General features: G+C 36.4%; 1 protein-coding gene across 1 annotated transcript; it reads left to right on the top strand.

The window, feature by feature from the left end:
* The first annotated feature begins 4,453 nt into the window (after positions 1-4,453).
* LOC143593391 (putative trehalose-phosphate phosphatase D) lies at positions 4,454-6,996 on the top strand. The gene is made up of 10 exons (XM_077073037.1): positions 4,454-4,721; positions 5,142-5,282; positions 5,386-5,457; positions 5,595-5,681; positions 5,793-5,849; positions 5,938-6,039; positions 6,127-6,274; positions 6,380-6,450; positions 6,543-6,635; positions 6,729-6,996. The coding sequence occupies exons 1-10, from the start codon at positions 4,458-4,460 to the stop codon at positions 6,789-6,791; spliced, it is 1,098 nt and encodes a 365-aa protein (XP_076929152.1). The 5' UTR covers positions 4,454-4,457; the 3' UTR covers positions 6,792-6,996.
* The last annotated feature ends 5,459 nt before the right edge of the window (positions 6,997-12,455 follow it).

The following is a 12,455-nucleotide window of genomic DNA, read 5'->3' as shown; positions in this document are numbered from 1 at the left end:
TTCAGTATGCACATGCATACCCCTTGATCAGAACATGTTTGTAAACATAGTTTGAACTTTGAACTGACAAAACTGAAGATTTACTTGAAGCAGTACAACAAACGGACCAGAATATGTTTCACAAATTGTTTTTTTTTGTTCAATTTTCGAGTAAAAGAATTTATCTTCAAAGTCAGTGCCCGGTCAGATTTGGTTGAATTAAAATGAGAACCAGACGAATTTTCTTATAGATATATCACAAATTAATTTCTTTGTATATCTATTATGTTTTATTTGTATATAATACTTTAGTTGCTTTTCTGAATCGGTTTGTATCTTGTCTCATTCTGTCTAGTTTCTTACTAGCAGAATTTTTATTAATAGTTTCTTGGCGTTCTAAATGGATTTATTTTTTTTTATCTTGTCTCATTCTGTCTAGTTTCTTACTAGCGGAATTTTTATTAATAGAATTGTTGGTATTCTAAAATAATAAAATAATAACAATCTAAGTATTATTTGTAATTTAGAAAAAATAATTATTTGAATGGTTAAGAGCTGATGGAGTCATCCCGACTCCACTCCGTCACCTCTAAGAGGCATATTAGAAAACTTTAGATTCATGTGAGTTTAAATTCAACTAGGTTTTTACCCGATGTGTTGCGACGTGGTTGTTCTGTGTTTGGTAAAACACGGTGTTGCTGTCGTGAGTCAACGCGAATTCACTAGGCATCAGCTACGTTTGTTAAGGTATCAAAGCTAAACCCAAAAAATAGTTTCGTCAAGCTAACATGTTTAAAACAAATTAAAAAAAAAAACCGAAACAAAAACTCGTTCGTTACAGCAGCGAGTCGACGCGAATTCGGTCAGTATCAGCAAGTTAGGCTTGTTTCGATACCTACAATAAAAAACATAAAAACGGATCTATAACTAATTTAGTAGTTATAAAGTAATATACTCAAATTACAAACCAACCAAACAAAACTAAATAAAATAAATAAAAAACGCTTGTAACAAACCAAAGCATACAACTACACTAATTAGCATGTTTTCTTATTTTCCTATCTTCTATATATATTAAAATATCTTAAGCTGACCGATATAGAAAGAAGGCAAAGTGAAAGGAGAAACAAACCTCAATGCATAATCTACAACCTTTGATGTATAAGAAATCACAAATATATAAATTATCAAAATTCGAGTGTTTTACTTAAATTATATTACATATGCTTACATGCATTTTATTATATAAAAACACATTGTTTTTAATATTGAGAAGTAAATTAAAGTATCAAGACTATTTAAATCTGATTTTTGGGTAGTCGTTGTGGTGATACCTTGGTGAAGTGTTTAGCATGTTCGGTTTCCCACCCGTCTTACCTTCACTAAGGTATTGTCCGAGATCTATCAGTCGCTAAAAGTTTTTAATTTATAATGAAAATCCAACTAAAGTAAGAAATATAATCTTAAATTTTGAATATATATTTGAGTATATTCTCCTCTAACAATAAAAAAACAACCTCATTTTATCATCTCTCTTATAAGAACATAAACATTTATATTTTAATAAAAGTTACTACAATTATTGATAGCAATACAACATACCATACATTATAGAGTTATATTGTAAAAGATGAACAAATAATTAGGTGTAGTTATTTTAACCATACAAATGTGACGTGTCACAAGACCTAGATTATGCTATGCACGCATGATAATCACTTTTGAAAAACATGGTTATAAGAAGTGAAATTATTAACCATAGATTGAATAAAATAAAAGATACTCCAATATTGGGAGCAAATCTTCAATATTCTCATTTAATGAATCAAAGAATAAAGTAATAACCACCGCCCTAAAAAGGTTAATTAACTTTCGCACCCTTGATCTAAAATTTATCCAAAAAATAATAACTAGCATAAATTAATAATAATAATAATAATAATAATAATAATAATAATTTACATAATAACATATCTTATGGATTAATAAGATATAAATAATAATAAACAAAATTTTACAATTTATAAATTTTTAAAAACCTCTTTAAAAATATAACATTGGATACTAACATGTGTGATTAGAAGAAATGTTAAGATCATTATATTTATACATATTCGAATGTTAACTTATAACCTAATAATATGATATTTAATGAAATGGTATATATACTCATTTATCTAGAATATTTATATAACTTATTTATTGGGATTTCCAAATATAACATAATTGATTGGCTTGATAAATAGAAAACTACTCATATGTCATCTACGTACCTTAGAATGATGTCATGTGAAAAAACTCATCTTACTTTAATGATATAGTTAGATAGATTAGATTAGATAGATGATGATGATATCCAAATATCCAAAGGGATTTTAGATTCAAATGAATAAAAAGCTCTATATCTATACATAATAATAAATAAAAGTAGTAGTAAACACATGACATGGATACACAACAATATGACACAGATACACAACAATAAATCAAGTCATTTTCAATACACAATGTGTAAACATACGCTTTCTTAATATGTTAACATTTAGTCACATTTCCAAAAGATTTTCTAGGTATTGAATTCCCTTGTGGTTTGGTGATTTCTTGAAGTCAAATCCTCACATGTTCGCTTAATAATTCAAATGACTTACATGGGGGGGGGGGGGGGGGGCAAGTTTACACATTTATAACCTCTAAAAACTTGTTAAGACTAACATGTGAAGATTATCAACTTTAAAACTCACATTACCTCAAGAATAGATAAGTTTTTAATCCACCCATCTATGCTTCCTTAAACCATTACTATCATTCCTCATAATATATCAGAATAAGATCTTGAAATCAAAAATTCACATATATATTCTCTATGATCAATTAACTGCCTATTTCCTTAACTACAATGGTTAAAACTTTAAACCACACTAAACATAAAACTCCACTTTCAACCCATATAAGTCAAAAGTCAAATTTTAGCAAGTTTTACACCCACACATGCCTTCCACTAGAACCACCATTGATAGTCAAAGCCAATAACTTTCTTGCACCAAAAGAGATGTTATAAACCCAATTACATCATCAAAAAACCAAGATGTTCAATGTTTCCCTAAACTTATTTGTTTAGTCAAGAATCAATAGCATCCAACAAAGCTTGAACTCCGACAATGGTGTATTGATGCATCTAACATGATTTTACATGGAACCTAAACCATTCCACAAATCACATATTATAACATTGAAAGACAACTCATAAACGGCTTAAAATCATGAGTTAGGCCATATGTACTGGGCGACAAATATCCAAACTTGGGGTGATATGTTGGCCAACCCCCCCCCCCCCCCCCAAGCGATAAGTGGGGTGACAGAGGGGTGGGGGGGGATTTGTCGTTGAGTTGAGTTCGGAAATAATAATATTTTAATTCTTTTATGTGTAGCATGTGTATACAAATATACATATACACCATTAAACCATAAAACAAAAATTCTCCATTTGCTGATTGGGCGCCAAATGTCACAAATCATCCTATTTTGTAGCCACTACACTACAAATAGTCTTACAGGTGAGAGATTACAAACCAAGCCTTCCTCATTAGTCAAGTAAGGGTGATAGTGACAAACTAGTCCCTAAGTTCCATAACAATAACTTATGTTTCATCACTAAAAGATTTGGTCCTTTAATTTTAAGAGCCATAACCCAAGGTTATTATCTAAAACCTAATATTTCAAACCCTTACAAGTATCCTGTTTTCTTGAGATCAAAACAAACACACACACTAATCAAACACAATAACACACTTAAAAGTGAATAAATACATTAACACAAACATTAATATTTTACATAAAAAACCTAAAAGTGGGACATTACATCCACCATAAATCCACTCATGTACACTATATACGTGTCTTCACCTCCTTGCTTCATACCCTTCTTAGACGAAATTCGCTACATGACAAAATATACATTATCTATCATAGTTCGGTTTGTCCCTATTAACCGATATAAAACTTGTCTATCGACTTACGTTAGCTCAAGCTTGACTCGCTCACAAACACACGATTTTATTTAAAATTTATTTCAAAAGAGCCAAACCTTTTTTTAACATCCGTAAGCACACCTAGGCTATAGCCCATTTAACAAATACCAACTAAAACAAATACCAACTAAAATTAAAAAAAAAAAAAGAAATGAAACAAATATTCCGGAATATAAAAAGCTAGAGAATCCAATAAACCTTGTTCTAAATTCCCATTGATTATACTTAAATTAATCAAAAATGAAATAAAAATAAAATTAAACCTATGCAATATACAAAAAGCCAAAGGGATGCTTCCTCCATCTCCATATTATTATTATTCACTTATTATAAATTCCACTTCAACTTCCTTAACTCTTCACCTTGTCTATTGCGTGTGCATTCCCCTGTTTCTTTCTCTCTATAAAATCCCCTGTTTCCAATTCATCAAATCACATCGAATTCGACTCAATGACGAACCCGAATGCCGTTGTTTCCGATACCCAGTCCGCTATCGAAATGGCGATCACCGCGGTTAACAATTCACCGCTTTTTTCATCCTCTGTTTCCTCCAATTACAATAACATTACTCTGTTTTCAAGAAATAAGTTTCCGAAGAGTATTGAAACCGCCCGAGGTGGAATAGGGAATAAGAATGCGTGGGTCGATGCTATGCGGGCTTCTTCTCCGACCCGAACCGTGTCGGAGAATAGTGAAGAGAAGAAAGCTTGGATTGTGAGTAATTGTTCTTGATTTTCAAAATCCTCTGTTTTCTAATTATTTTTATTATTATTAGACTTTATCTTTTTAAAGGGCGAAGGTTTAAACCCGCGGGTGATAAAAAAACTAATCTCTGTTAAAAATTTATTATTATTATTGTTGTTGGTGTTGTTGTTGTTGTTGGTGTTGTTAGACTATATTTTTAAAGGGCGAGGGTTCAAACTTATCAGTGACAAGAAAACTAATAACTCAGTTAAAAAATTATTATTATTATTATTGTTATTATTATTATTATTAGACTGTCTTTCTAAAGAGTGAGAGTTTAAACGTCTCGATGACAAGAAAACTAAAACGTTATTCAAAAAAATAATAATTATTGTTGTTGTTGTTATTAGTATTATTATTTACTTATTGAATTGATTTTGTTTGAAACAGATGAAGCATCCATCAGCATTGGGTATGTTTGAAGAGATAATGAGTGCTGCCAAAATGAAACAAGTTGTGATATTTCTTGATTATGATGGGACTTTATCTCCCATTGTTGAAAATCCTGATCAAGCATACATGGCTCCTGAGGTTATTATTCTTCTCTATATAGATATATGTCTACATGTATGTATAGGTATTATATAAATGTTGTGTCTTACTCTCTCTAAATGTTTTTAAATGGTGGCTATAGATGAGAGAAGCAGTCAAGAATGTTGCAAAATATTTCCCAACAGCAATAGTTAGTGGAAGGTGTAGAGCTAAGGTACATTTTTTTCTTTATCTGTGTGGTGTTCGGGTTAGACCTGTCAACACACGTACTGGACGTGTTTAATACCGTGGATATAACACATTTGTTTTTTGTTTAATCAAGAAAATGACGATCTTTATTTTTCGTTTTAGGTTTATAATTTTGTACGATTATCAGAGTTGTACTACGCGGGCAGTCATGGTATGGATATCAAGGGACCGTGGTCTCGCAAGCATAAGGTATAAACAAAATTATATTTTTTAACATAATGTTTATTTTATATTTGGTAAATGTAGTCAGAAAATTATATTGGCATTTATTCATTGTATATATTTTTTAATATTTTTTAGGGAAATCAAAATGTACTTTGTCAACCGGCCAAAGAATTTTTACCAATGATGGCTGAGGTAGCCTTTTTTTTGTTAGTGTTATTATTTTTCTTAACTTGATAAAGAATTACTGATGTTGAAAAATATCATATGTTATGTTTTTCAGGTTTATAAAATCCTATTGGAAAAAACAAAGGCTATACTTGGTTCCAATGTGGAGAACAACAAGTTTTGCTTATCAGTACATTTTAGATGTGTTGAAGAAAAGGTATAGCCTAGCTTAAAATATTCATTTAGTTATTTAAAATCATATGTTAAAACCATAAAGGTAATATATTTTTTTTCTTGTGTATAGAGCTGGAATGATTTAGCGAAGATAGTTAAATCCGTTCTCAAGGACTACCCGAAGCTTCGATTGACTCAAGGACGAAAGGTTCTTGAGATTAGACCGACTATTAAGTGGGACAAAGGCAAAGCCATCGAGTTCTTGTTGGAATCCTTAGGTACCCAAAAGTTCTATCTTTTAAGTTGCGGTAATGTTAAAAGATATTATCAAAGAAGTAGAATAGCATGTTAATTGTTTTTGTTTTTTTTGTTTTGCAATATAGGTTATGCAAGCTCAGAAGATGTCTTACCCGTTTATATTGGAGATGATAAAACAGATGAAGACGCATTTAGGGTAATTATATCTATTTTGAAACATTTAATTCTTATATTAAGTCTAATTTTTCAACCATTCTAATTCGAAAACAATCTTCATTGCTACTTCAGGTACTTCAAGAACGAGGACAAGGATTCGGTATCCTGGTGTCAAAAGTACCAAAAGAAACTGATGCTGTTTATTCTTTACAAGAACCATCTGAGGTAAGGTTACTTTAATCACCATTGCTAAGAAAATTTAACAATTTACTGTTACAAATTTCACTTATTTATATATATTTTATTTCAATTTGATAGGTTATGCACTTTCTTCAACGATTAGTAACATGGAAGCGATCGATGTTGCGCAATAATCATTAGCAAGTGTAGAGGCCAAATGAAGATAAAGAAAACGACACTTCCCGCCTGGAGGTTTTGAAGAAGTGTGGGATGATGTTTATGAAGTCGTTTTCGTGTTTGAATTAATAGATTTATAGAAATCAACCAACAATCTTGTAAATAATATCACTTTGTGATTATATGATCAAGATGAGAGTTCCTTAATTTGTAGCATGTCATGTATGAGAAAAGTTCATATGTGTCACGTGTTTGTTTCTATTGTTTCAAAACTTATGTTTTATCATTTAAATACTCATTGTTTGTGAAATTATTATGTAATATTATGAATATCAATGGAAGATTATTAATTAGAAAATAATTGCTTTAGATAGATAATAATGTGTTTGTCCTTTGAAAAGAAACTAATCATAAAATTGTTATTAACCATAACTTTAAATATTATTATTAACTAACAATATTAACTCGAAAACTAAGATCCGAATAACTAAAATGGTCTCTTAGGTGTTGTGGAACAACGCTGGCGTTTTGTCTGCCACGTTTTGTATGCCACATGGGCATGACAACAAGCAATACACCGTGTCGGGGTTTCAAAGTGCTAGTTATGGAGGGGCAATCTTGCATTAACCTAATAACGAGAGGAGAGGCATCAAAGTGTTAAATGAGACCACCCATCAACAAATCAAAATTTTTTTTGTTTCTTTATTTCCTCCACTTTATAACTAGCACTAGTTAATGCTAGTCTACCCGTAACACGAGAGATAAATAAGGATGAGCTAGTCAATCGTTACTACCTACATGATAGTAACGCGTGACGCGTTAACTAATACATACTAGTTAACCCACAAGAATTTAAGTGGGTCTTTAAATATACAACGAACATGACACGATAGTCAACAACGAACATGAGATTTTCACATTTAAATATGTGTTTGCTTGCTTGCACAGAAACCAGGACTAAGAACAACATATTTAAAAAATGTTTACACTCCATTGGACATTGGTAAGAGATCCAAGAAGAGTTGTCTTTGACTTATTCAACACTTGAAGAAACACTAAGTGAACCCTGGACAGATTATAGATAATCTGGGGGTTAAGTAATGTTTCACACGGGGATGAGGTCTAGCTGAGAAGGTTGTTCTTCTAAAAACCTGCAAAACAAACACCGTAAGCTCGTCACTGAGAAGGGGGGGTTCCTCCTTGTGACCACCCTCCGGCGTGAGAATCAGACTAGATTGCTCTGAATATAAGTGTATATTAAGAGATTGCTAGATAAGATTGAGATATCAGATGATGTCCTTACCATTCCAAGGTGTTGGAGTATTTATAGCCGAAGGTAGGTTTCCAAGCAGGTACAGCCGGCTGAATAGTATTCCTGTTCTACCAACAGTGGACTATGCACAGGCCATGCTGGTTGGTGGATAGGTTACGGCCAACAGTAATAAGGTCGGCTGTATACTGTTCCTTTACTGCCGGCTACGCACTGTTCCACCAACTGTAGGCTGCGCACGTCCCCTCGTAAGGGTTGGTGAGTAGGCAGCGGCTAATAGTGACAAACAGTAATAGAGGGTGCTCCTCCTCGTATTGTTGTCGGTGAGCTGTCACCCTGTGATTGGTTCATAGGCTGCTCTGGTCAATTTGTCTGTTCCGCCCATACCTTAGTAGGTATAGTACGAAAGACCTTCCAGAAGCATACGGACTGGCTCACTTGGGCGGGAGTATTCCCGCCTTGCTCATTCCTTCATGTGACTACTGAAGTAGCTAACGCCTTGTGCGTGTAGCCTTGCTGTTAGTGCGGGTAGCCTTCCCTGATGGCTTGTATCCGCAGCTGCGGGAACAGGCGGGGTACTTCACCATTGGGAGGCTTTCCCTGCGGGTACAGCTGGCGTACTGCGCGTAAGGTTCTTTGAGCATGGTGGGTCCTGCTGGAGCAGTTGGTCATTGCGCAGACGTCCCTGTTTTAGGTGAGTCTTGCGGGTCCAACTGGGCTCTGCTGGGACCTACCTCTTCAAGTCCCCCCAGTCCAATGTTCTTCTCATGAATTATTAATAAGTGAGGTGAACTTTTGGACTTAGCTAAGGGTTTTGAAAATGGTTTAGTTTTTAGGTTTTCCGTGGTGATTCTTCCCGCGGTTTTCCTGATGTCACGCAGAAATTCCCGACTTTTCTGCTTGATCTTTGGGTATGAAGCGGGTAGGTTTGTAACCTCCTCGCACATCAGGAGCGTTGAGTCCCATTTGTGTGGATTCTCCATGGGGTCTTGGTAGTTTTCAACATAGTGATCAATTATGCTAAAACCACCAATTCCATCTTGGAGTTTCAAACAATATAGTTCTCGACGTTCCCGTCATGCGGGGATGTTATTCCCGTTTAAGCAAGCATGGCCCATGTGACATCTGACCCGATCCGACCCGACCCAGGTACCCGTTTCTCCGATCCGATCTCTTTCTTTTATGATTTAATATTTATTTATACTTATACTTTACTTTTAATAATAACAATATATTTTCCTTTCCGCCTCTTCCTCTCTTTTCCTTCCCGCCGTCCCGTCCCTCTTCTTCTCTCCGCCTTCTTTTCCCTCTTGTTGCCGTCCCGCCTCTTTCTCTCTCTTGTCGTCGTTCCGCCCTTACGCCTTGAACCTCCTTTTTCTCTTAACTCTTTGCTTGTCCTTTGTTCCTTCCCGCCTAAGGTTGTCTGCGCAGCTCCAAGCGCCAGACTCCTTACAAGGAAGCCTGCGCGAAGACCAGTTGTTCCTGCGATACGCGAGGCGAACTGTTCTCGCAGCGCGCTAAGAATTGTAGTTCTTCCCGCAGCGCGCTAAGAACGGTAGTTCTTCCCGCGACGCGCTAAGAATTGTAGTTCTTCTCGCAGCGCGCTAAGAACGGAAGTTCTTCCCGCGACGCGCTAAGAATTGTAGTTCTTCTCGCAGCGCGCTAAGAATGGTAGTTCTTCCCGCGACGCGCTAAGGATTTTAGTTCTTCCCGCGGCGCGCTGTGGGCTGTTCTCTGTCTGCCTTCGCCCTCGCGCGTGCGCTCGACGCCTTCTCGCGCTAAACCCCCCTTTGAGTCTCTTCTTCTGTTTAATCTAGCCGTTTGCCTTTGTGATGTCTTATATTCTGTGTTGTTGACCTGACCTATCTTATGTCTGAAAAGTTACTTTCGGCGCAGCATGCGCACCAACCCTATTGGTTGGCAGAAAAAGTGACTGACATTATCTTTTGAGATCTGCTTTTTCCATGCTTGACCAGTACCTTTATCTGACCCGCTCATGCCTGTTTACTGTTACCTGTCAGCTTTTCCTTTGCCCCCTGCAGCTGCCATATCTTTTGATATCTTTTGCTTTTGGAATCTTTTGCTTTTTGAGATCTTTTCCCCTTTTCTAGGGATTGTGTTTCCTAGGGTTTCCCTATAAATAATAATGTTATTTTCCTAACACTATACACACAAAATACTTAAACTCTCCTGTTCTCTCTTCCTTTGCTCCTTGCTGTTGTTCTCCCTCTGCCGCCTTCTCTCTCTGCCTCCGTCCTCTCTCCTGTTCTGCTCTGTTTTCCGGTAATCTATAATATATAATAATTTGTTTAAGTTACTTATTAATTATGCTAACTTATAGTCAAGACTTAAATCAAACCATTAAAACAATAATCTTTAATTATAGGTTAACTTGTGCTTGTTTAAAGTTGGTTCTTGCTTTATCTTTCACCGCACCGTTTATCAAGTGAGTAATCTCGTACCTAATCCCTTTTTATTTTTAATGTTTTGGGATGTTCATGTGTTCATACAAACTTAGAGTCTTAAACTTATTTATGAACTTTAGTCGCGCAGTATCCCATGTGTTGAGGACGTTTACTTGGCTGTTTATTTGTATGTGTGTATCATTAACCGCTTTGTTCGGCCTATTCCGAAGTTTTCATGGATCCATTGGATGAACACGGGAGACCTATCGTTTACGGTTTTCTTTGTTTACACTTGCACAGATGTTTTCTTGTTTTTGTGCTCATTTGGGAGCACGGATTGAACTATGAACTATGATCTATTTAGGCTTGATCACAATCTGATTACACCCTTGTTAAACACCAGACATACACGTGTTGCGCGCAGATTTATTGTTATCTATGTATTGTATTAAACTTGATTTCTCACAAACACGCAAGTGTTTGACGTTTATTTTAACACATGTTCAGGTTTGCTGTAGCTACATTTGGAGCTTGTGGACACGTAGGACGTTTTTACTTTTGGACCTAGATTAAAATGTATCAAGACAAGTTATTGTTGTTCGAATATTTTGCCTTATAATATATTGATTTATGTTGATTTATGTTATCTTGTGTCTACGCTGCGCGTGCGTGAATGAATATATTTATTAAATATTGACACCCAATAGTGTCACGAGTAATGAAACAATATGTGGCGCCCCGATGTATAATCCGCCTTTGGTCGAGGTGTTACAGCCCAGAAGATCCTTCTTGGTTTGAATTCCCTGCAGTGCTACGTATGTGAAGGGTTTTGCCTTGACACTGTACCCGCACTTGTCTTACGGTTACTTTTATTTCCAAGGTATTCCTGGCGTCAATTCCCTGCGGGTGCTAAGTATGTGAAGGGTTTTGCCTTGACACTGTACCGCACCCGTCTTATGGTTACTTGGTTGCCAAGGTAAGGGGTATTTTCCCGCTTACTTTTGAATCTTTTTGAATTTTGAATTTCGAAATTCGAAGAGTTGGTGGAAAGAGGAACAGTCCAAACATCTGAAACGTCGTGCGACGGTTTCTTCTGACTGTGTCAGGACGTGCAGGAAGTTATGGTGACGTGACAGTACATGGTCATTCCAGACGCTTTTTCAGGCGCGTGGGCGCGATTTTTCGGGCGCGTGGCCGCGAAATTAATGGTATGCGTCCTGTCAACAGCTGTTGCCAGCTTGCTTTTTGCCACGTGTCATAGTTTCATTGCACCTTAGTTTTCTCTCTCCTCCGCATTAATTTCATCGCATTAATTGCGATTAGTATATAAAGGGGGAGAGGGTTCTTTGTAATCCACACTTTCAATCTTCTCTTCATCTTTTAAGCGATTTCCGGCGAATACTCATCCTTTTCAGGCAAGCATTCTCTCGAAATCGCTTTCTTCTTTCCTTCACAAGATGTCTCGTGATATTGATTCTACAGCTGATGACAAGAGTACTGCTGGTGAGTGCCAGTGTGCTCTGCCTGGCGATCTATATCGGTACGTCGTCAGGAAGTTCATGCTCGAGTCTCTCGAGCCTGAGTTTCCTGAACCCCACCAGACTGTATACGATGCCCCCAGAGGCAAGATCGGGGTTTATGCTGCATTCTTTGTCTATGGGAATCTTAGGTTCCCGTTGACAAAGTTTGTTTACCGTGTCCTTGAGAGGCACGGTGTTCATTTGACCGAGTTGCACCCCATGGCGATCGCCAAGATTCGCCACTTTGAGTGGGTGTGCCGGATACTGGGCGTTGAGCCCTATGTTGACCGCCTGATGACCTTCTACACTTGGAGGTGCATCCAGGGGTGGTACACATTGACAACCCGGATTAAGGGTTTAAAGATCTGCGCGACCGAGCGCAGTCTTCGCGCGTGGAAGAGGGAGTTTTTCTTCATATCCGCTCGCGCCATCCCTATTGCCATGAAATTCAAGAACGGGCAAGCACTTCCCAGCCTTCACGCCTCCAGCTACC

Source organism: Bidens hawaiensis, unplaced genomic scaffold (genome assembly GCF_021521415.1).
Source record: "Bidens hawaiensis isolate Kalapana, Puna unplaced genomic scaffold, B.hawaiensis_p1.1 tig00042141_1, whole genome shotgun sequence".
Taxonomy (NCBI): Eukaryota; Viridiplantae; Streptophyta; class Magnoliopsida; order Asterales; family Asteraceae; genus Bidens; species Bidens hawaiensis.
This window is presented reverse-complemented; position numbering and strand designations above follow the sequence as displayed.